Source organism: Musa acuminata, chromosome BXJ2-4, assembly GCF_036884655.1.
Source record: "Musa acuminata AAA Group cultivar baxijiao chromosome BXJ2-4, Cavendish_Baxijiao_AAA, whole genome shotgun sequence".
NCBI classification, from domain to species: Eukaryota; Viridiplantae; Streptophyta; class Magnoliopsida; order Zingiberales; family Musaceae; genus Musa; species Musa acuminata.
In genome coordinates this window covers 44,271,079-44,294,259 of record NC_088341.1, presented here as the reverse complement: position 1 = coordinate 44,294,259, position 23,181 = coordinate 44,271,079, and the positions used below count along the sequence as shown (strand labels likewise).

General features: G+C 39.1%; 5 protein-coding genes across 5 annotated transcripts; 1 reads left to right on the top strand and 4 right to left on the bottom strand.

The window, feature by feature from the left end:
• Positions 1–156: 156 nt before the first annotated feature.
• On the bottom strand, positions 157–1,176 carry LOC135609249 (transcription factor RAX3-like). The gene is made up of 3 exons (XM_065102355.1): positions 1,019–1,176; positions 802–931; positions 157–713 (listed from the first exon to the last, which is right to left on the bottom strand). The coding sequence occupies exons 1-3, from the start codon at positions 1,152–1,154 to the stop codon at positions 281–283; spliced, it is 699 nt and encodes a 232-aa protein (XP_064958427.1). The 5' UTR covers positions 1,155–1,176; the 3' UTR covers positions 157–280.
• Positions 1,177–2,141: 965 nt separating this feature from the next.
• LOC103982522 (pentatricopeptide repeat-containing protein ELI1, chloroplastic) lies at positions 2,142–4,162 on the bottom strand. The gene has a single exon (XM_009399469.3). It carries the CDS (start codon positions 4,100–4,102, stop codon positions 2,204–2,206), a length of 1,899 nt encoding a protein of 632 aa, XP_009397744.2. The 5' UTR covers positions 4,103–4,162; the 3' UTR covers positions 2,142–2,203.
• A 3,630-nt stretch (positions 4,163–7,792) lies between these two features.
• On the top strand, positions 7,793–9,361 carry LOC135609248 (ethylene-responsive transcription factor ERN1-like). Its single transcript, XM_065102354.1, has one exon. It carries the CDS (start codon positions 7,941–7,943, stop codon positions 9,135–9,137), a length of 1,197 nt encoding a protein of 398 aa, XP_064958426.1. The 5' UTR covers positions 7,793–7,940; the 3' UTR covers positions 9,138–9,361.
• A 759-nt stretch (positions 9,362–10,120) lies between these two features.
• Positions 10,121–15,045, bottom strand: LOC103982525 (protein IMPAIRED IN BABA-INDUCED STERILITY 1). Its single transcript, XM_009399471.3, has 9 exons — positions 14,157–15,045; positions 13,204–13,488; positions 12,818–13,135; positions 12,311–12,538; positions 11,973–12,070; positions 11,525–11,633; positions 10,798–11,295; positions 10,578–10,710; positions 10,121–10,399 (listed from the first exon to the last, which is right to left on the bottom strand). Exons 1-9 carry the CDS (start codon positions 14,496–14,498, stop codon positions 10,362–10,364), a joined length of 2,049 nt encoding a protein of 682 aa, XP_009397746.2. The 5' UTR covers positions 14,499–15,045; the 3' UTR covers positions 10,121–10,361.
• Positions 15,046–18,676: 3,631 nt separating this feature from the next.
• On the bottom strand, positions 18,677–22,762 carry LOC103982526 (uncharacterized). The gene is made up of 7 exons (XM_065106530.1): positions 22,399–22,762; positions 22,221–22,315; positions 20,901–21,018; positions 20,710–20,828; positions 20,131–20,320; positions 19,779–19,922; positions 18,677–19,248 (listed from the first exon to the last, which is right to left on the bottom strand). Exons 1-7 carry the CDS (start codon positions 22,714–22,716, stop codon positions 18,958–18,960), a joined length of 1,275 nt encoding a protein of 424 aa, XP_064962602.1. The 5' UTR covers positions 22,717–22,762; the 3' UTR covers positions 18,677–18,957.
• Between the last annotated feature and the right edge of the window lie 419 nt (positions 22,763–23,181).

The window sequence follows — 23,181 nt, the reverse complement described above, 5'->3', positions numbered from 1 at the left end:
ATCCTTTTTGAGCAACAAATCTGTACTAGATTTTAACAACAAAAAGCTTGTTTTAGACAGCAAGTGTGAGTTAAAGGAATTTAGAGCTGTAGGGAGTAGCAGCAGCAATCAGAAGACTAACTGAACAATCCAACCACATCACACCAGTCCAAAACAGTTGCTCAGTTATGGAAGAAGAAGAAGAAGAAGCCAAAAGCAAAAGCAGTAAGCACAGATGAGATGATCAGGAGACTTTTCTTGAAGAAACCTAATGACAATTCCTCCATCAAATGCTGCAGATCTACACCAAGTCATGTGCATCAGATAGAAGCTGTTGCATCCCTTCACAGCCTTCCATCATGCTCGAGTACATCAAGCTGTTGAATCGAAGTATCTCGTCCAGCTCGGTCGTGAGGTCATTCAAGCATCGCAAAGCTTTACCACCTGAGTCTTCCTGCAACCAAGGTGAAACCAAGCAGGGAACTGTTGACGGCATCACAGAGGAACTTCCATGGTTTGCTGCGTCAATGTAGAATCTCCCATCAAGCTCATGGCGTACGTGATCGATTGGAGCAGGTTGCTGAGGCGAGCCAGTGATCCCGCCATTGTCATCTCCCTTAGTTTCTGCTCCCTTCGCGTGCTTGCCCAAGAGCTTCTTCTTCAGCCTTGTATTCCAGTAGTTCTTGACGTCGTTATCGGTCCTCCCCGGCAACTGTGAAGCGATCACAGACCACCTATCGACCACCGGAGAAGAAAGAGTCAGCGGAGCAACGAGGCATTTCTGCTGTTCGACGGATGGACGACGGAGTCAGCGGCACTCACCTGCTTCCGATGCTGACGAACAACCTGAATATGATGTCGTCTTCTTCTTCGGAGAACCCTCCGCGCTTGAGGTTAGGCCGAAGGTAGTTCAGCCACCGGAGGCGGCAGCTCTTCCCGCAGCGCTTAAGCCCTATTCGATGCAGCAAACAGAGCGAACACATTGACTCGCATGACAAGAGAGATCGAGCCAGTAAACAAGCAGACGCGAGTAACTCACCGATCTTGTGCGGGAGCGCGATCCAGTTGCCGCCGGTGCCGTGATGCTCGATGTAGGACTTGAGCTTGGCGTCCTCGTCGGGCGACCATGGTCCCTTCTTCACGTTGGCTTTGTCGCAGCAGGGAGCTCTTCCCATGGTGTCTTGTCAAGCTCTTGGTGAGGAGACGCCGGCAGCATATATACGACATGAGAGCTTATCCATCGACACAAGTATATAGTCATCAGAGCTCTGAAACTTCATTGGCAGGTTCTCAAAACAGATAACAAGGATTAGGCTCAGCATCGTGGACCTGTAGTGTGGATCAAGTCTCAGAATGGCATCTTGATTTGAGTAGAATTATGTGCATGAATCAAACAGTGACGATGCATGAACATGATCAACATGTGCTGAAGTTGACAAGAAAACAACAAGCTGGTCTGACTTCTCACCAAAATAGCATGTCTGAAAGAGAGAATGTTTGTTCCACACGGGATTGTCAGATTCATTGATTCTTTTTTTGATTTGCATAAGAAGAAGGTGAGAGGTGATGTACAGCTTATATAAATGGCCGAAGACCTCATTGTTAGGTAGGCCATTCAGTGAAGCTTCCTTGCATATTATGATGTGATGGACGTCGTGCATGTCGCCAACCCAAGCAGCCGTCCATGTCTCTCAGTATTTTTTGTCTCGGAGACTTTAGGGTTAAGGTTCATTTAGAACATGTGATTTAGGTTATAGATAATTTAAGCAGCTTTTATGATTTATTTATATCTAAAATAATTATTATATTTTTAAAAACATAATATATAATCTTCTCTCGACAAGTTTGAATTGATATATGTTAAAATCTACTTACGTATTATGCTAACTCATAATAAATTATTAATATAAAAATATAAATAATTTAAGTTTAAAAAAAAAATTAAGATTCATTTTAGTCCCACGTGGTTTTGACCATAGACTACTCAAGCTCTTATGGTCTATTCGTGTCTAAAATAATCTCTATATTTTTAAAAATATAACATATAAGTATCTCCCATTAAATCTAAGTTAACATAAATTATAGTCTCACGTCACATGTTCACGTATAATAAATCATTAATATAATAATATATATAATTTAAGTTTTTTTAAAAATAAAACTTATTAGATAATAAGTCATTAAAACTGCATTTGAATACAAAGATGCATGGACGTATATACAGTCACCAATAATCCCCACAAGAACACGAACCATCAACGAAATGGTGGAACCGATTCCGATCTCGGACGACGATCTTGCGCCCCGTAATCTTGGCGATGAGCTTGGTGGCCGTGTGGCAATCCACACAAACACGAAGGTTCTTGGCAATCTTGATCGTTGTCCCCGGCTGCGTGCTTATCAGACCGAAGGCGATCGCCAGCTTCTCGCTATGGACTCCGAGCGCTCGCTCCTTCTCCGCCTCCTCGAGATCATGAAGCACCAGCTCGGTCTGCGGGACGTATCCATGAGCTCTGAGCAGCCCACTGAGCTCCTCCAACATGGTGTAGATCTCTTCACTTTTTGGATGGCTCATGTCACCTACCACAAACTCGTACACTTTGTTGGCTACCTCGATTGAAGTGCATCCAGGCTCCTTCTGCACCTTGTTCTCCTTCATCAGGGCCCTCACTTGTGCCACGGCCTCCCAGTTCCCAACTGCAGCATAGATGTTGGATAGAAGAATGTATGTGCCGGAGTTGGCGAGGCCATTGCGAACCAGGAAATTGGCAATCTTCTCCCCTAAAGCCATGTTTCTGTGAAGCCTGCATGCAGCCAATAATGAGCCCCAGATGACAGGGTCTGGTGGTATCTTCATGCTCTGAACAAGCTCGTATGCTTCATCGACGAGCCCTGCTCGCCCGAGGAGATCGACTATGCAGCCGTAGTGCTCGATCTTGGGCTCGATTCCGTAGTCCTTCTCCATCGAGCGGAAGTACTCGCGCCCTTCCTCGATTAAGCCCGAGTGACTACAAACATTGAGGACTCCGATGAATGTGATATCCGTTGGTTGGAGGCCTTCGGCACGTAGTCCGGAGAACAGCTCGAGCGCCTTATGGCTGTGCCCGTGCATTGCATATCCCCCAATCATCGAATTCCAAACGACCACATCCTTGTTCTCGATGCTGTCGAACACCTTGCAAGCATCCTCCAAGCTGCCGCATTTGCAATACATGTCGATCAGTGCGGTGCCCACTCTGGCATTGAACTCTATCGGATTGTTCTCGATGTAGGAGTGCACCCATCTGCCGGAGCCAACGGAGCCCTGCTGGGCGATAGCAGAGAGCACCGAGATCACTGTCACCTCGTTCGGCTTCGTCGATGATGATAACATCTGCCTGAAGAGTAGCAGAGCCTCGTTGGGCCGTCCGTGTTGAGTGTACCCGTCGATCATTATGTTCCAACAGACACAGTCTCTCTCATCCATTTCGTCGAACAGTTTCCTGGCGTCGTCCAAATCCCCCATTTTCGCGTAGCAAGTGATCATCGCCGTGGAGGAAACGAGCCTCTTCTCGGGCATTGCGTCGAATAGACGGCGGGCGGAGACGACCTCCCCGCCGCGGGCGTACATGTCGAGGAGCGCGGTGGCGACGTAAGGGTCGGAATTGAGGACGAGCTTCAGGGAGTGGGCGTGGAGTGCACGGCCGGGGCCCAAAGGGCAGGCCTTTAGGGCGGAGGAGAAGGTGAAGGCGTTGGGCTCGACGGAGGCAGAGAGCATGTCGGAGAAAAGGAGGAGGGCCTCGTGGTGGAGGCCATGGAGGGCGTGGGCATGGACGGCGGCAGTCCAGAAGAAGACATTGGGGTTCGGGGTGAGGCGGAGGAGAGTCAAGGAGCGGTCGAGGCGGCCAAGGGCGGAGTAAGTGCGCTGGAGCTTGAAGTCGACGATAGAGTGGTGGTGGAGCCCCGCACGGAGGACGGCGCCGTGGAGCTCGAGGAGGTGGCGGGCCGAGCGGCACCGGTCGATCAGGGCGACTGCGTGGTCAGCGGGAAGGATGGGGTGGACCGCGGAAGGCGGCACGCGTGTGTGTGAGATGCTGCCGCCAACGTCGGCGCTGAGGGCGGAGGTGAAGGTGGCGGAAGACATGGTGTTTCCGGTCACCACCTTATCCTCTTCCTCCAAGGATTATAGTTTTTTTCAATCTTTCTTTCTTTTCTTTGATTTCTTTTTCAAACACCAATAATATATGTATATATATATGTATATATATACATATATACATATATATATATGTATATGTATATATATACATATATACATATATATATGTATATGTATATATGTATATATATATATATGTATATGTATATATGTATATATGTATATATGTATATGTATATATGTATATATGTATATATGTATATATGTATATATATATATGTATATATGTATATATGTATATATATATATATATATATATATATATATATATCCCTTGGCATTAACACTAGTCATTACTAACTAAATGTAAATCACATGATCTCACAATCTAATAATAATTAGATCACTTACCTTATGAATCATAATATTAACTTCTATCTTAACTCAATAATATCTCCGATACAATATAAAAAAAAGGATTGATAAGTATTTTTAAAAATTCTAATGATATTTAAATTTATTGATAGATTTCTAACTAAATTATAATTTTTAATAAATTAAAAATATTTTTTATAAAATATCTTTTTAAGTCTTAAGATTTTGGAGACAGAAAGTTAACACATTTACTCTCAAGTCTCTCTAATATTTATAAAGAGGTTTACTAGTTCTTTGTGTTTATATAAGAGATACATAACAAGAGTTATATTTGAGTATGGAAAACTTAAATGTTTTATAATTGATCTTATATATCGAAGAATCTAAAATTTTTCATAAATATACTCAGGATTTGTCAAATCATGTTAAATTTTGTATTGATTTTTTGATATTCTTTTTTGCTTTTTGATCATTATGTATTCTTTTAGTTTTAAAATTTTTTGCTCCTTCTAATTTAATTATTAGAAGGACTTTTGTTAGGAAAGGCTCCAAAATAGTTTATATATAATTATATATCAAATCCATCATTTACCAAACACCTGAGGAGTACAAAAATATTTCCCAGTTGGATCTGAATCTTTTTATCAGATAATCAAATTCTGATTTATCACTTATGGAAAAAATTTTATTTTTCTTATTTTCTTTAGTCAAAGGTTTGAAAAAAAAATTATATCCACCTGCAAAATAAATTTAAAACATCAAAAAGACTTTTGTTTGAAAAACAAGGATTGATTATCCAATAAATATCTATTTGTTTAGATTTGATACTAAGGATATAAGATCTAAAAAGATTGTTACTACAAATAGGCTTTGGATTAACTCAATAAAGAGTTTTCTTTCTCATAGATTACTTATTTTCACATAGTGAAAATTTAAGTTTCTTTATAGATAAAGGATGTAAAATCATGTAAATCTTGCATACATTAAACCATGTAACTTAAGTTGATTGTTATTTTGATATCAAAGCAATTTTTCCTCTCTGATATCACATGCTACAGCAATCTACAAAACACAGGCATCTAAAGCCACCCTCCATCTGGCAGCAAGAAAGCATACTGCTTTCAAGCTGTTGCTTATTAGTGTCTCCCACATCCTCAGCAGCAGCCACTTGGAGATGTTTACTGATCACTACTATTTCTTGTTGAACTCATCAGCAGCATTAAAATATTATACACAATACCCAAACTTGTGTTTTGGTGCATAGGTTTTTCTTGATCTAACCTTTTAGTGGATGAAGTCATCTCTTAGGAAGTATTCATTGATCTTTGTTTTGTGGACTCACACCAAGTCTTCCTCTCTTCTGTGACTTCACACTTGACCTGTTCTCTATGATTCTTCCCAAGGAGAAGAAAAGCCAGAAAAGTTTTGGTTTGTCTGCTTGTGAATCCATTTTTTTTCTACTTCATTTATTTTATGATGCTTACTTGAAGTCTGATACAAATTATACAGCATTATTCAGAGTATTCATTGAAGCAGCAAAAGTGAGATGTTGTCTTCATCTGAAGCCACTGTTTTGTGTTTGCCTTCTGATTTTAAGTATTCATTCATCTTTGAAGTTAAGATGTCTGCATCTGGAAGCCATTTTTCCAATTTAATTTATGATGGTTTCTTGAAGTCTCTTACATATTTTGCATTATTTTTCATAGTATTCACTAATCTTAATTCTTAGAAAAACCAGCAAAAACCAGATGCTGTCTGCATCTGAAGCCATGTTTTCTCTTTGCTTTCTGATGCTTGAAATGTGATTCCAATTACATACTATTGTAGCAGTCATTGATCTTTATTCTTAGAAGAACTTTTAGAGGTTCAGATGTCTGCATCTGAAGCCAATTTTCTAGTTTATGATGCATACAGAATAATATTGTGTTCTTACAGAAACCAGCAAAAGCAGATGCCTGCTTGAATTCTCATATATTTTTGCAATATATTATTCATTAATCTTTGTCCTTGGAAACCCCACCAAAAGTTAGATGTTGTCTTCATCTGAAGCCCCTTTTATTTTTTATTTTTCCCTTCTTTTACTTTCTTATTCTCACTTGAAGTCTCATACAACATTGCAGTAATGTTTACATAATCCATTACTCTTTATTCTCAGAGAAAAACCAGCAATAGTCAGATGTTGTCAGCACTTGTTCTACTCTGTCTTTTATCTACTGAAACATTCATGTCTTCAGCACTTGTTCATGGTCTGATCATAGAAATGATTGGGTCAAGGAACACGAATTAGAGATATTTCACCCATTCCATCACATTTCTACAGCTGTGATGATTTCCTAAAACAAGAAATGGATTGGTGTCATTTACATATACAATTACAGCTCTCATCCATCGAATACAAATACAATCTCACAAACATTAATGGTAGATAGAAATCAGCACATCCATACCGCTAGTAAACTGAGAGCTGGAATCAAACTAGGGAAAGAGACCAGAAAATGGAGTTCGTCATGTTTGGAGGCTCATCACTAAGAAAAGTGGTCGCAATTGCATAGAAAATTATGCTGATAGTGATATAGCTTGGAAGACACCGTCATTGGATGCCATTCATCATTGATGACAACAAAAAGCTCCTTTTGTCCCTTTCCATCTGATTCAATCCACGGCTAACTTCTCGAGATGGCTGTGCCAAGAAAAACCTCTCACGGCACAGACAAATACCGTAGTTGTTGTCTCATCATCCTTGTTTTAGCCATCTGAAGGTACTAAACAATGCCTGCAAACAACAAACAAGTGTGAATTCCTAAACGGAGGAACCCATGGAAGTTTGTATCCAGTGGTGTCGATGATCGTAGTACCATCGATCACCCAAGTACCATGGATCCAAATCAGCTGTTCATTGGATACAATTTTCTGTTGACATGTTCTCAACAAGACTGCTAGTGTTCTTGAGTTGATAGAGTCATATTTCTGCCTTTAAGCTTCGGCGGCCACTTGGCGATCGCGAACTGTGTCCAAAGATTCCAGGAGGAGATGAGACAGCGAGGACAAGGTCTCCAAACCTACAAGATTAAAGAATGGCAAGTTGATAAGCAGAAGACCAATTCAATCCTACAATTCAGCATATTCTACTGAGAAACTTGATGTGCAAACAAATTTGATGAGAGGAAAGCATCATTATGATTGTGCCAAGGACCAAGTCAAGGGCAAATTCGATCTCAACAGCAAAGACCAAATGGCAGGATGATGAAGCTAGAATCATAAAGAACAATCAGATGGCACCAAGCAACAATGTCATCATATTCCTCCTCCCTCTCACTTGTCTGACATCTCTCTAACCATTATATATTCTGCACCTCATCCCATCCTTGCCAAGTGCAGTAACAAGTCCAACAGCAGGCAATAGAAGTAGAAACAGCAGTGAATTTTGTAGCAGAGCCAGACTGAGGAGATGGCAAGGAAGAGGAGGTGTACCGATGGAGTAGATGGGAAGGAGGACCCAGATGGTGGTGCCACGAGGTGGGACGAGGCGACGGCTATGGAGGCACTCGGAGATGTCCGGCGTGCCCGAAAGCGCTTCGTCGGTGTACGGCAAAGGCCATCAGGTCGGTGGGTGGCAGAGATCAAAGACACCATACAGAAGATTAGAATGTGGCTTGGCACGTTTGATACAGCTGAAGAAGCTGCCAGGGCTTACGATGAGGCCGCCTGCCTTCTCCGTGGTGCCAATACTCGCACCAACTTCTGGCCTTGCTCCTCTTTGCAGCCCTCGAAACCATCAGTGCTGCCTTCCAAGATCACCAACCTCCTCCTGATGAGACTCAAGGCCAGAAACCACTCTGCCTTGGTCGAGATGCAGCAGCAGCAGCCACAGCTACAACAACCAGGAGAAGAAGCACATCGGCCACAATATGAAGATGGCGCAGAGGAGGAGGACGACATCCATTTCGCAGACTTCTTAAATGATCCATCGAATTCCATGCTTCATCTTTCTCATGCAGGTGAAGGTGGTGCTGACTATATGCATGACAGTATCCGAGAGAGTTACACCCATAAAGACGGCGATCATGTGGATTTCACTTCGGACTATGAACTGGGGGGAGCTGTTGAATTTGGTTGCTGTGGAGAAGATGAGGAGAGTCTTGATGTGGGCGTCATGGACTTTGGTTTCATGGATGAGGTGCAGGAATCATCGTGCTTCTATTCACCATTTGAGATCATGGGTGAGATCGAGGAGCCCATAGAACAAGAGAGCTGTGTTGATGAGCCGTCGATGATTAGAGCTGCAGTGAAGAGGATGAAGTATGAGAGGAAGATCTCAGCATCTCTGTATGCTCTCAATGGAATATCTGAGTACTTGAAGCTACAGCTCGGGGAAAGAAGGGGAGGAAGAATGGAGGATCATCTCTCTGCTCTCACAAGTGCCTGCAGAGAACAGCAAGGATATGAGATGCAGTTGGTGGAAGGTGAAGGAGTCGAGGTAGAGGCAGAAAACTCTTCTTCAAGTTATTCTTCCTCCTACATCACCACCATTTGCTCTTCCTCATCAACATCATCATCCCAATCACCACCACCTTCTTCAGATTTGAGTTCTGGCAGTGAAGGTGAATTGTTCTTCTGGAGTTCTCTTGACCTCCCTCCAATATGATCTGTCAAATGGTTGGAAGACAACTTCAGCCTATAATAGTTCTTACCATAATGACAATTTGAGTAAGCCAAATTTGTATTACCATAAAATAGATGACTGTCTTAGGTTTCAGCATAGCCATCAATTCTTCTGATTTCAAACATTTGGAGTACTTAAATCTGCATACATTTTGTACAAATAAGGAGCCAACTTCTTTTCTTAGAAGATGTTGATCATGATTAATGAGTAATATACCTTCAACACAATCAAAAATGTGATTTTTTTTCTTCATATCTATGTAACACATGCATTGGTCATTCTTGAAATCTACAGCATCTCAGGGTGAAACTAAACATTAGAAGCAAAGTATGAGATTGAATGAAGACTGTGATGAACATAACACTGAACATTATCTCCTCGTCTTCAGGACACTCAAATAGCCTTGAATGCAGCAGCAAACATTTAATTTTGTTGGTGCGTTCTAAGTCTCTGGTTACATATAGAAACCAGTAATTTCACATTCAGAAACAGTGAATATTTGGTTCAGGAATTACCAGAGGAAGCAAGATAGAACGGATTAATCTTTTAGATGGAACGGAATGGATTAACCTGTGATGAACATAACACTGAACATAATACTCAAGATAGAATGTAGAATTAATCTCTACATGCCTCTATCCTAATAGATAAGAATCATCTCAAATCCCTTCAAAAAGAGAAATAAGATTAAATATTTTATTTTTATAAGTATAAGGATCCCAATGTAATTTTTAAAATTATAGAGACTAGAATACTAAAAATAACTAATTACAGAAGATAATCTATAATTAATCTTATTTTTTACTAAAAAATAAATGTGTTAATTAGTTGGCTTAATATGCTGATTCAATTAGATCTTCTCTTTTGTGAAAAAATGGACCAATCTATCATATATATATATATATATATATGTATGTATGTATATAATATTACGAATTCCTCAGCATTCATTGCCACAAAAGTACTAGAGGAAGACAGCACAAAAACACTATCAACTTTGTCTACAAACTCTGGAACCTGCATTCATTCAGGCTTTTACAGCACCAAAAAAAAAACATCCACATTTACAATGAAACCTACAGTTTTAATCCCCACAAGCCGATCTCCACAGTGCTCATTCGGTTTCTCAACCGGAAGAAGAACAGCCCTGCAGTCTCACTGTGTTGGATTTTGAGACTGTTGCATCTCCAAGTTGTATGTATTTGTCTAACCTCCATGGATCTCTACAGTCCCTGCTTTTTTCCCTGTTGCAAATACAACATTTAGGTGGACATCAGCTGAAACTGAGATCTAAGGTGGAGCAAATAAAAAAGAGAGATGGAGATGCGTTTCAATTTGTTGTGAATGATCTTTGAATCTGTGGTAAAATAGGATACTTTGATCAGGTATCAGAATAATGAGTTCAAGATGTGTGACTTTTACCTCTCTGAAACCATGATTTCCGAATAGCTTTGCGGATGTGCCGTTCATGCTTCTCCAGGAATTCATCAACCTTTTTCGATTGGAGCAGTAGAGGCCCTGAGAACTCCACCTTTTCTCCTTGATATATATAACCCTGAAAATTTTCAAGACAATCAGTAAATGACCAGCTAGGCCAGTGGTGTAGAAGAAAGCAAATGTTTCGGAGTAGCTGAATCAGTACCAAGCTCCTATTCTTAGATGAAACTGCATCACGAGAACGGTAGGCATTGAAAGAATATGTTGAGTCCTGAAGCTCCGGATGTCTCCGTGGGATTTGAAATGCGTCTTTTGGCTTGTAGCCTTTTGAATTGGAAGAGGAAGCATGTCCAAGATCTCTATTTTCTTCTCCATTCACTTTGAAAGTTCTTGTCATCTCTGAAACATTTGATGGACCCAACCTTCCCGATTTGTCATGTCTGGATCTGGATCTAGCCTGAGGCTTGATGTGTGAATGTAATTCATTTGGTTTCTTTGGACCTGCAAAGCTGGTAGAAGCAGAGAGATGCAAAGGACCAGAGAAAGGCACTCTTTGATAGTTTTGCTTGACATGTCGATGCTCATCTTGGTATCTAATATTTGGCATTGGCTGCTGATCAATGATTAGCCTTGTACCATTGTTTACTCTTGGAATCTCTTGTTTTACATTGCTTCTATTAGATCCTTGAGCAATTTTCAACCCCTGGCAGAGACAAAGATTTTTAGTATTGCAATCATGCCAATAAAATACTACAGTAATAGAATTTTTCACTGCTTATATTTGGGAAGTTTGAAGCCTGACCATCTTAAAATTCTCAATCTATTAATTACAAGCATGGACACATTGGGAACACACATAGAAAGAGATGGAAAGAATGAGATAGATAGGTAGGTAGATATAGATATATGGACAGAGAGAGAGAGAGAGAGACCTCTCTGCGAGATGCTGTGTTTGCAAGACCATTTGATTCTTGTGAAGGCTTGTATGGTCTTGAAGGTCTTCCTGTTGCTTCTACATTTAATCTGCTACTGACACTCCTCCTGAAACAATACAGTAAAATGATTGAAAGATCAACATGTTGTGATTTGCTTTTGTGTAAAAATGATAAAGGCTGCACATATTAAATAAAGAATCAGATCATTCTACAGATTATGTCGGAAGATCTGAAGAGTAGATTTTTATTTTTTTTGCAGGATTCATATCACCAAAATTGTTTCTAAGGTTCAAAATTGAGATGTCACTATTTGATGTTACTTGAATCTGTCCAAGTTGATCAAAAGTCACATAGAAAGTGCAAAGATAAAGTTCGCAAGACTAAATGGCCAAAATTTCTTGAATGTGGGACCATGTATTCTTCGTAGGTAAAGTTTTCAGCTCACCTGCGTGACTCCTCACGAAACTTTGCATCGATTTCTTTGTTAGGTTGATACTTGGGAAAGCTAGATGGATCACACGCGTAAGGCTTTGTCCTGAAGTACTGAACAAGCATGAGGAAAGCAATTAGATTGCAAAACCTGATATGTTTTGAGGCAGAAATCTTTTAGAAAAGAACTGAAGTGGGTATGGAGAAGGAGTCAAGTAGGAGAATTCACAGCAAGCCTACTAATAGTCACAATGTGAAGCATCACTCAACAGATAGAAATGTCATCAACAGAATGAATAATAATGAGATAATACTTTTTAACAAAGCAGAGACCAAATTTTGTACAAGAGTTACCTTAGAAGTAAGAGCAGCAGAGGCTGTGCCACGTTTCTTAGGCTCGATCGACAAAAATGTTTCTAACAATTCGAATGCGCTTTCTGGTAAAGTGTCAAATGTCTCCTGGAGGCAATTCTCATAAGGATGTTGAGGCTTAAAAACTGTTGCATGCGGCATCCTGGATTGCTTCCAATATTCTTCTGGTGGAGAACCACAGAGCTTAAAGATCTTATGAATTTGTTCAACCTGAATATAAATCAAATATAATTAGAAGTCCAAGCGAATCCAGATCTTATATTCTATAGTTACTAAAGGATGATGGAATTCTAAATGGCTTTGCTAACTACTTGTAACTTGAAATTGGGAAAACAAGTCATGCTTAGGCACTCTCTTATCCTTTTTCTTGCCTTACCTCCATAGTAGAATGGCATGGTTCATTTCATATACCGTCTTTTGCGGTTATCAGTTCATCAGCTTATAGACTTCTAATGACAAATATGAATAAAGCAGGACTAAGATGATTACCTCAGTTCTCCCTGGCAAGATAGGCCTCCCAAGAAAGAGTTCTGCAAATACACATCCAACACTCCACAAATCTACAGATGCATCATAGTCTGTTGATCCTAGAAGAAGCTCTGGCGGACGATACCATAACGTCACAACTCGGCTAGTGAGTGGCTGCTTTTCCTCGGGATTCAAGATGTTTGCCAAACCAAAATCAGCCATCTTCAGAATTCCTTCATTGTTAACTAGAAGGTTTGCACATTTGATGTCCCGATGTATGATGCCGCGTGAATGACATTGATCAAGTCCAGATAGTAATTGGTGCATGTAACATTTGATCTGAAACATATGCACATGGTCAAGTTCTACACTTACGAGCTGAAAACATTGCAAGGAAGGTGAATAACCTGTGGTTCACTGAATTTGATATCTGGGCAAGATGATAACCCTGCAAGATCATGCTCCATATATTCAAAAACAAGGTATATACTGCATGATAGCCGAGAAGTAATAATGCCCTCCAGCTTTATGATGTTTGGATGATCAAGCTTGCGGAGAATCTGTATCTCTCTTGCCATGAATCTCACACTCTCAGGCTCAAAATTGTCAAAGCGCACCTTCTTTAGGGCAACAATCCTTCCTGTATCGGTCTCGCGTGCTCTAAACACGCTGCTATAAGTACCTTGCCCGATCTATTTGAATTGGAGAAAGATAATGTCAGATAACAGACAAACAAAGAAACAGAAAAGAAATAGTGTTCATGCAGAAGAGCAACAAATGTAGTTCTTCAGCAGCAGACATATTTGATAGACCATTAAAGAAATGATCATGAAGCTCAATCACAAAAGGGCACAGCCCAAGCTAATAAGCCACTTGGTAGAACATCTTGTCATATTTGGACTGATTAACTTTCATAAATTAGAGGATAATATTCGCGAATATACACATCTGGTACATCCCACAACATGCATCAATTAGTTTTCTCATTACTCAAGCCTTTTTTGCACTCATATCTAATCAGACCATCAAATTAGAGGATGAAAAGTAAGACCATGCATGATCCTAAAGCTTGAAAGAACTATAGGAAACAAAGACATCAATAGTCCATCTTAAGATGCCATTTTTTGCAGAAATAGCAACAAAAACAGATCAATTAAAATGAACATTTTTTTTCTTCAAATAAAAATAGCAAAGTGACACATATATACAACGATTTCGAAATGTTTTAGTTTTGATCTTTGATTTTATTTCTGATTTTAGGTCATTATTTCGATTTGGTTGAATCTAAAAGATAGCAACATTCCTCAAGAGAAAAACAAAGCAAAGACAAAGCTATTGACAGCTTCTCTAATTGCATTACCTTCTCTAATTTCTCGAAGGAGTCAGCTTTGAGGGGCACCCATCCCTGAATGGCTTCCCCGGCGACAGCGCTCAGCCATGTGGGCCAACCTGCCGCGACCTGCTCCCCTTCAGTGCACCAGTTCAGATTCCGCAACTGAAAGCTCACCGAGCTGGTGCCGGCCGAGCTCTTCTTCTTGGACTCTTCTGACTCGCTTTGGTCCCCGAACTCATAGTTGCAAAGCTGAGGGCGGTTCCACAGCAACGACGGCGGCAAAAACTCCTCTGAGTTCTCAAGGTCCGCGGAGGCGCCCGACGAGTCTAATGCAGGCGTAACAGGGGCCTTCGACGCCACGCAACCCATCACGGCCTACAGCTTGCCGGCAAGAAGCATAGCAACCAAGGAGCGTCCCAGGACACCAATGTAAAGTGATTGCTTCCCCAAAGAAATGGCGAAGGCAAGCAAGAATAGGAGTCACAGCAGATTTCAGACGGCTACAAACGCTCTAAATATAGAAAAAAAGAGATCTTTAACCACTTCTCAGTTATCCTGCATCCCCTTCCACGTCTGGCGAGACTAACAGTGCATGAATAGGAGGGACAGGCGATACAAGAGCGCTGGCAGCCCTCAAAGATAGAAAGATTGGATCTTTTGGAGTTATTCCCCTTCAAAATTACGATCTTTGTTCTCCTTTCTTGAGGGTAGTAGGATGTTTCCCCGGTATCGCTCAACAGATTCACTCCGAGATCAACGCAGATGAATCGATCCTCCCACGAACAATACGGAGCTCTCTCTCCTCTAATATGGGATAAAGGAGACAGCTTTGGTGAGGTTGCTTCAAGTTTCAGTTGCAGAGGAGATGGCTTCCTTGAAGGAGAAGAGAGATGATGAAGTGGAGGTTGGATTGGTCACAGTGAAGTGAGACATGGGACCAATTAAATAGGGACTCTTGGTGGAGTGGGACCAACAAGAGCAAGCAGTGGCAAGAACACACCTGCCACAATAAGGTTTGTGGGTGGGTTTGGAGGCTGAGAGCACTGTCACTGGTGGGAAATATTGATATGATTTAGTGGGGTTCTATTTAGGTTTTGGATGGCAATCATGGCTGCCTTTTGCTTAAAATAATACTTCACATCATTGACTGACCCACAATGGTTTTTTTTCTTCTTTTTTTTTGTGGATATGCAACACAATAATTTGTAATTTTTCTTCTTTATTAGCAAATATTTTCTTGTTTGTCTGTTTGTTTGTTGCTTAGTTATACAAGTTGGTTGGCTTTTATCTTCCAAAGTTATGGGATATGCCTCAACCAAGTCTTAACATCTTGGTTCCATGGCTCCACTGTTGGAAGATTAATATGTTAAACCTTTCTTAATCATGTATTAGCAAGTGAGGTTACAATTTTAGATTATAACTGTTTTAATATAATTGGTGTGATAATTGATGGATGATCATTGGATGTCAAGGTTTTTGTTACGATCCAATTATATAAACTTAGATAAGACAAGTCAATCAAAATTATTTATTCTAGTAAATAATATATGAAAAAAATAAATTATTAAACTAAGATGAGATGCTATAATTATTGTCGAGATGCTTTCAATTTTTACTGTACTTGACGCTCAACACAATCTCGCTTCTATTATCGATCTTATGAAAAAAAAAGATATTTTATAATTTTTTGTATTATCGATCTTCTTTTTGGGTACTCAAGCTAGTATTACTCTAAAATATTATTAAATATTTTTTATCTAACAAAACAATGATGATTACAAACATTTTTTAGGTTAGGGATCTGAAGAAGCTGAGAATAGTAAATAGAGTGAATTCTGAAGAGTTGTAAGCATCAGCATTTACTTCAACCTTCCTTCTTTGTGATACTTCTCTCATCATCACAGTATTTGCATATGATTGATTCAGCAAAATTGTCTTGCTCCATTCTAACCAAAGCTTTCTTCACAAAGCATCAAAGGATACCACCTTCTTATTGCTTCCTTTTCCAAGCTCATCACACTCCTTTCATCACCAAGAAGGCCATAAAAGAATTGGATGGTCATGGTATGTAATAAACAAGGACAACAGCTTTAGAGGCATCATGAGAACAGCAAATGAGCCACTTAGAGTGCCTAAAAAGCATCAAAAGCAGCCTTGACTTACTTTCCTCCATCAGCTTGTTGCCAGAGATCAGTGTAGTGCTTCTGCATGAAATCCACATCCCTGGCCCCATGAGAAAATTCATTCAAGGAAAAAGCCAGAAAATGTGCATGTTTCAGCTTTTTGTCCTAAATTTACAATTAGCACTAAGAAGTGAGATCTTCAACAACCAGTGTTGACATCCTAATTGTTCTCTTTACAGAAACAGGTCAGTAGAGCTGAGGAGTATCTGCATCATGATAACAAAATGCTACAGAAAACAAAAAAGAAAAAAGATCATACACTTCATGAATGATGAATTCAAGGAGCAGTTGTGAAATTTAATTTTGTTGAGATCTTTCATTGGCATTCCACCTTTACCTGTCTCATGGCATGGTGTCATTCATATCTAGTAGTTTTATGCATGAGTTCTCTGGAAATAAAAGGATCATGCATTTTTTTTTATCAGGTATTGGAACTGTAAAAATTCAAGGATATATCATAGAGGAGATTCCAATCATCTACTTCTGAATTCTAATGATAAAAACAATCCACAGATTTCATCATTCAGATGCCATTGCTTTTCTGTACAGAATGCAGAGTCTTGTTACTATCAGACCATAAAGAATGTAAAGAGAAAATGAAGCAGAAGAATACTTGAAGGTGTAGTAGCTACAGAAGTTTTGGGAAAACATTATAATGGACTTTTAGTTACAGGCTGCAAAAATCCCTGATATAGATAGTATTATCATCTTCTTGTTAAGAATATAAATCATAGATAATGTCTTCATCTATTGGCTAAAACTTTTGGATGCAATAACTTGGACAAAAGATTTAATGGCTTCCAACCCTGCTGCCACTTGGACAATAAATTCAAATTTCAAACATGGTGGATGAAGAATAAATGCATTCTTTGATGTCAATCACTGCAGTGGAAAATGTAGAACACTAGGCATCATCAATGTGCCTTTTTCAGCTGAAAGTCCACTGGCCACTCAATATTGTGTCTTCACTCTCATCTTTTCAGTGAAACCTGATTACAAAGAATTGTTTTGGAGAGCTTCAACTTCAGAGGATGCTGAACAACTTTTAACATGCTTCCTAGCATTGCATCCCATGTTAGGGAACTTGTAATAGCTCCTGCATTTAAAGCAGAAATTTTAGCTGAACTGTGAGGATCAAAAGATATATTTATAGCTCTTGCAATCAAAAGTCTAATAGATTTTATTGTAGTTGTCCAGTTGGCAGAGTAACTGTTGTTTAAAGCTATTTTTTCTCTTTCTAAAGAAGGCAAAACATAAAACCTCAACATGTAAATTGCAACATATATATTCACAAGAAATCCATGCAAAAGACCATCAAAGTCCACACAAATCCTTGGGATTATAGTGACTTGAAAGAAACATGTTCTAGGAGTGATATAAGCAAACAAGAAGCTGATTCTAAGAAATAAAATTCCATTGAATTAAACAGAGCACACTCGAGACAAGTAATAGTTCACAGAATCTGAAGTGGTATGCTGAAGACCATTCAAAAGGCAAAGGATAAAATTAATATGGATTTGTATGCAACAAGCTCAGTATGATTCTTTTTGATTGAAGAATATTAATCTTTTGATTTAATTGGACAGAAAGGGAGCAACTTGTTGAGAGTCAACCTACAAAGACTTGATTAGGTTGCAGTTAATGTGGAAACAAATTGGAGATTGTATTGGACATGAGAATGGCTCTGTACATGCTACTCTGAGTTCAATAAGCATACCAACAAATTGGATGACTAATGGCAAAGAGATCAAGTTATGCTCAGCAAAAACTGCAGCCAACTTTCTTTGAAGTTGATCACACCTCAAGTCCAATGGTTTCAGAGATGATTTTGATTATTTAATGGTAGGACATAAACAATCAAAGCTATCTCTTGTCCAAGCTAATTGATCTCTCATTTTGGGAATCCAAATGCTTCTTTACATAAACTTGCCTTCTGAATATTATGAAGAAAAGGTGTGTATACACATCATTTGCTGGTTAGTTTTTTTTTTTTTAATCTCTAAAACTAAGTTCAGTAAATTTATTTATATATACACACATACATTTCCCCCACCCTTTTTTTAAAGATTGTTAATTCAGGTAGAAATTTTGATATTTTGCGACAATCGTTTGAGAATTCCACTGGGTTCAGACTTAATACATAGGAATAAAGTGTTTGGCTCAGTATGTGACTCATTAGATCAGCTTGAATAGGTCATGATGAATTCCTCTAGATTGCCATCACAATACAAAGCTGCATACTAACAATTTGGTAGGTTAATATATTTTTTGGGTGAATAGAATAAGTCTTGCAAACACTCTTGGTAGTCATATTCTTTGCATAAATATCTAACAATAGAAATCTTGGGACATAACACTGAGAGATGAAAACAACCAAACACCTTTTGTAGATTCTGTCAAATATTCTTACAAACCCCCTCATCCACTTACAAATGTAAAAACGTATGGTTTAGGATACACATTAGAGAGAGTAAAAGGCAAAATTGCAATAGATCATCAAATATCAGTTACAAGCTATACTGGGACGTTTTGCTGAAGAGCGAGATAGATACAAGGACTTGAATGAAGCCCAAGTGTTCTATTTTAACTGGAATCTATCTAGTGTAACCAAGGATAAGCTGCAGCATGGTCGATGCAAGTTGACCTTAGACTTTGATCTCGTAGAAATAAGTAGATGACACTACAAGGCCTTCCATATCGAAAGTGCGCACGAGCTTCTGCCGCTTCTCCGGTGATTCCATCCAACAGAATTCGAGATGGAATGATTGTGATTGGGCTACATTCTTCCCAATGTCACATGGGCATCCCATATACATTCCTCCAGGTAATAAGGTCAGCTGGAAGCCTCCATCAAAGGTCACCAAGTTGTTGCTCATCGTGCCTGTCCAACGCACGTTTGTGGTAGTGTTACTCTCATTGTTTGTCGAAGTTATGTCCTGGAGGAACTAGATCAGTTAGTATCCACCGAAGTGAACTATCTTCATTATCTAATAACAATAGCACATTCAAAACACATCCCATCTTTGTATTTGATGGCGCAAATTGTCACAAATGTAACACTTGATATGCATCTTACATACAGAGGAAGTTTGTAATTTGCAACAAACAAGAAATTATGTACTCATTTTACAAAAAGTAGAATATCATTAGACAGGCTGACATATTCCGCAGTCTGAATCTTGATTAAATTTCACTAAAGTTGAGTCAGTTTTGAGGGATATACAACATTCTTAGGAAACATGAGCAAGGCTCATAGATGATATGATAACTGGTAAAATCTAAAGGTAACTATGATATGGTGTTAAAGAATGCTCTTGCTGAAACATCAGAAAAGAAAATTAGAGCTCAACACTATGTTGTGCTTCCTCTTATCGAGTAAGTACATGTCTACCTTAATATGACAGGAAATAGCTTCCAACATTTACAATTTTGTAGGATGCAATAGTTGACATTCAGACTAGCGCACCTGAATTAAACGACCTTTATCATCCATTTCAAGCAACACTACCGTATCTGCCTTTGCAATCGTTGCTCCATATACACCACTACGTTTTGTCATAGAATGACCTTTCCATCGACCAAGCCATGGAGCTATTCGATCTGGGAAGTCCTGTAAGTTATCATGTTAAAAATCTAGATAAAAGGGAGATAACCCACTGGAATGATGTATCAAACAATGTTGTTCAAGATAGTTTCATTCTCAATGCCGTCCACTGTTGCTACGAACTAAACATACAACATAAATGTTTAGCGATATAAGCAATATAATTGTCACAAGATGTAATGGTAATTTTTTTAGCAAAAAGGTGGTGGCATACACTGATCTCCGAATTCCAAGTTGAAAAAGCAGGCATCTCATTTCCTTGTTCTTCAATAAAAATAACAAGCATTTCAAGAATGCCCTTTGGATCCATTATGTGGAAAGCTCTTGTTCGCATATATTTCTCCAGAGAATATAGACAATTTTCACAGACAACAGAAGGCCATTTTGAAGGAATCTTCAAGTTTCTGCAAACATGAAAGATATGACCATCAAGATCTTCCAGTCCCATCATGCACTAGCGGCTGAAGAAGACCTTTGAGACTATAAACTCTATGCCAATATAATTGAGAATGGAGTTCGTGAGTTAGTTTAGAATATCACTGCCATGCGATTCTTATCGCCTTGTTCAGAGATAAATCTGTCATTTCTTATGAAAAAAAGAAACCAGTGTTATCATATAGAGAAATTCAAGTACCCAAAGTTAACAAATTAAAGAGTTTTGATTTAGACGATGCTTGCTAGAGTGTTTACCATGCAAACATCCACATACAAAAGAGAAGATTCAATTGACATGAAACCTCAAATTGCAAAATCTAGTCTAAGAGAGCAAAACTTCTGTACAAGAGGAAATTACTTGGGAGATTCTTCACCAGTGTCATCTTCTCCGAGCACACCTGCTCTTAGAACAGTTTCCAGCATACCAGCAGTTTGGTACCTAAGAGAAAATGCTTTCTCTCTTGGGAAGAATCCAATCTGCAAATTCACTAATATTATTACTTCACCTGCTATTAAGAGGCAAACTCCATCTAAATAATAAAATAGCACCTGTTGATACTTGTCGACGGTAAACATATTTGTCTCTTTGATCTTATACTCCGCCCATTCAGGTTCATCATCATATCCTGCAATTGATGTGCTGGAAGAAGGCTGCTTTATGTACAGCCTGGAAACAGAATACAGTGCAACTTAGTGCCACTAAACTAATATCATCACATGCACATGAAAATTTAACTTGACTAAAAAAATCTCAGTGGAAAATTAAGATACACCAAAACAATGCATACATATTGGCTTCAGATGTGCACCAAAAAGTAAAGATATCAAGTGCTTTGGTTCAAGTTGCTAAAAGGAAAAAAAAGGGCAGAAAGTACTGATTGGTAAACCAACAGACTTAGGATCTCAAAAGAGATTTATCAACAGTGCTGGAATATTAGGATTATTTTCAATAAAACCAGTAAAAGAACTGATACACTTCTTGATTAGGGCACATGATGGGTCCCTTTTTGGATCTACCCTCTGTGTGATACTTGGCAACCCACACCTGACAAAAACCACAATAGGATCTTCCTATCATGGGTTTCATCCAGACACATGTCAACTTGTTGCTTTCATCCGGACAAGGGTCACATCCTAAGCCTTGACACATAGTCAGTAAAAACCATATATAAATGAATTGATTTCAACAAAGCAAAGCAACTCCTTACCTTAACAGCTAAACATTTACTTGAATCCCATCTTGACTTAAGCATTGGAGAGGTGCCAGCTAGGATCAGTCCCAGCCCCTCTTCTCCTAACCTTAGCAGATCATTATTTTCTTGAGAACCTTGGTGGCGGAGATTGTTACTTGAAAAAAAGAGGCCCTGGTCAGCTCCCAATCTCTAGCTTAGAGAACAACCACAGTTTCCTTAATACTTCTTGTACGCATTTCTATTTATCACGAGTATATTTTGTGATTCACTTAAAAAGCTAATTGACAATATTGCATATACTTAGAGGCTCCTAGAAATCATATGCCCAAGAAATATTCAACTTGTTTAAGATTTAAGGAGCCTGACTCTCAAAATTATCTGAGGCTGCACAATCAACTTAGTATGTCTTTCTGAACAGACCTTACAATAATCAATAAAAGTGAAATGCAAGATCATGAACTCCTCCCATGAACATTAAGAGCATTGTCAACAAGAGGAGCATACAATAACTCTCAGTATCAATCAAGAGGTAACAACTTTGCCAATAAAACCATTCATTCACAAGACAAACAATTCTTACAAAGAAATAAACATTTCCAAAGAAATTTATATTCTTTAGGTCCAAGACCAACAAATTCATAAAAAAGAAGTTAACTTTAAAGGCAAGGGAGCTCACGTTTGAATGAGACTGATCAGTTCATCCTCCCCATAGGAACTCGCTGAGAGCTTCGTACTCACAGTTTGCAGTAGGTTTCCATCACCATCGAATTGCTGCATGCGAGGAGCTCCGAAACGCATCAACCAACAACCGAAACGTTCAAGAAGTAGGAGGGCAAAGCAATCATTCTACTCACGTAGAAGGATCCGTTCCACTTCCCAACGTTGAGATCGATGAAACGACGCAAGTTACCGATGCTCATGGGCTCGTCATCCTCTTTCGCGTCCTCGACCATGGAAGAAGACGTCGCCGCCGCACGCGTCACCCATTTCCGGGCTCGAAATGATCCAATCAGGTAGTCAAATCTTCCCTTTAGGTCGCAGAATTCGGGACTGTAACAAATGAAAGACGGAAGTTGTCGCCTTGTAGCAGAAATGGGTCTCAATCTCGAGAAATTTGATGGAATTCCCCGAGTGCAGTTGGGAATTAGGGTTTCCGCCATGGTCGGGGTCATCTTGGGAGTGTTCGCGGCCAAGGCGCGCCCTCGAAAGCTTAAAACAGCCTTTATCATCTTCTTATCCTTTACGATCGACGCATAGCGATCTCCACACGAGAGCATCATGATCAAAATCATCCAATGGACGGTCAAGATCTAAAGATAACCTTCGTTCAAAAATTTAGGGCCATCACATATTTATTATTCTTTCTATGACATATATATCCCCAAACTTGGACCAATAATCTTTTATTATTTTTTTACTACTTATAATCTTATTTTAGTTTTTTTTAACATCTTAAAAATATTTCGATGTCTAACGATATTTTCCTCTTTGTCCAACAACGAATAACATCACGAGACGATACAACTAAAGTTTGAACATCAATGCACGAAATAAGAGATCATAAAATATAAAGATGTGATTGATAATTAAGAAATTATATTTAATAAAATTATATTATATAGTTTTTAGATAATTAC

Coding starts and splice junctions, on each gene's coding strand:
- LOC135609249 (XM_065102355.1), bottom strand. CDS start 1,154: ATGGGAAGAGCTCCCTGCTGCGACAAAGCCAACGTGAAGAAGGGACCA. Junction 932..1,018: donor CGCGCTCCCGCACAAGATCG/GTGAGTTACTCG, acceptor TGCATCGAATAG/GGCTTAAGCGCTGCGGGAAG. Junction 714..801: donor TTCGTCAGCATCGGAAGCAG/GTGAGTGCCGCT, acceptor GGTGGTCGATAG/GTGGTCTGTGATCGCTTCAC.
- LOC103982522 (XM_009399469.3), bottom strand. CDS start 4,102: ATGTCTTCCGCCACCTTCACCTCCGCCCTCAGCGCCGACGTTGGCGGC.
- LOC135609248 (XM_065102354.1), top strand. CDS start 7,941: ATGGCAAGGAAGAGGAGGTGTACCGATGGAGTAGATGGGAAGGAGGAC.
- LOC103982525 (XM_009399471.3), bottom strand. CDS start 14,498: ATGGGTTGCGTGGCGTCGAAGGCCCCTGTTACGCCTGCATTAGACTCG. Junction 12,071..12,310: donor CTGCTGCTCTTACTTCTAAG/GTAACTCTTGTA, acceptor ATGCTTGTTCAG/TACTTCAGGACAAAGCCTTA. Junction 11,634..11,972: donor TTTCGTGAGGAGTCACGCAG/GTGAGCTGAAAA, acceptor GTATTGTTTCAG/GAGGAGTGTCAGTAGCAGAT.
- LOC103982526 (XM_065106530.1), bottom strand. CDS start 22,716: ATGACCCCGACCATGGCGGAAACCCTAATTCCCAACTGCACTCGGGGA. Junction 19,923..20,130: donor CTTGGAATTCGGAGATCAGT/GTATGCCACCAC, acceptor GATAACTTACAG/GACTTCCCAGATCGAATAGC. Junction 19,249..19,778: donor ATAAAGGTCGTTTAATTCAG/GTGCGCTAGTCT, acceptor TAGTTCCTCCAG/GACATAACTTCGACAAACAA.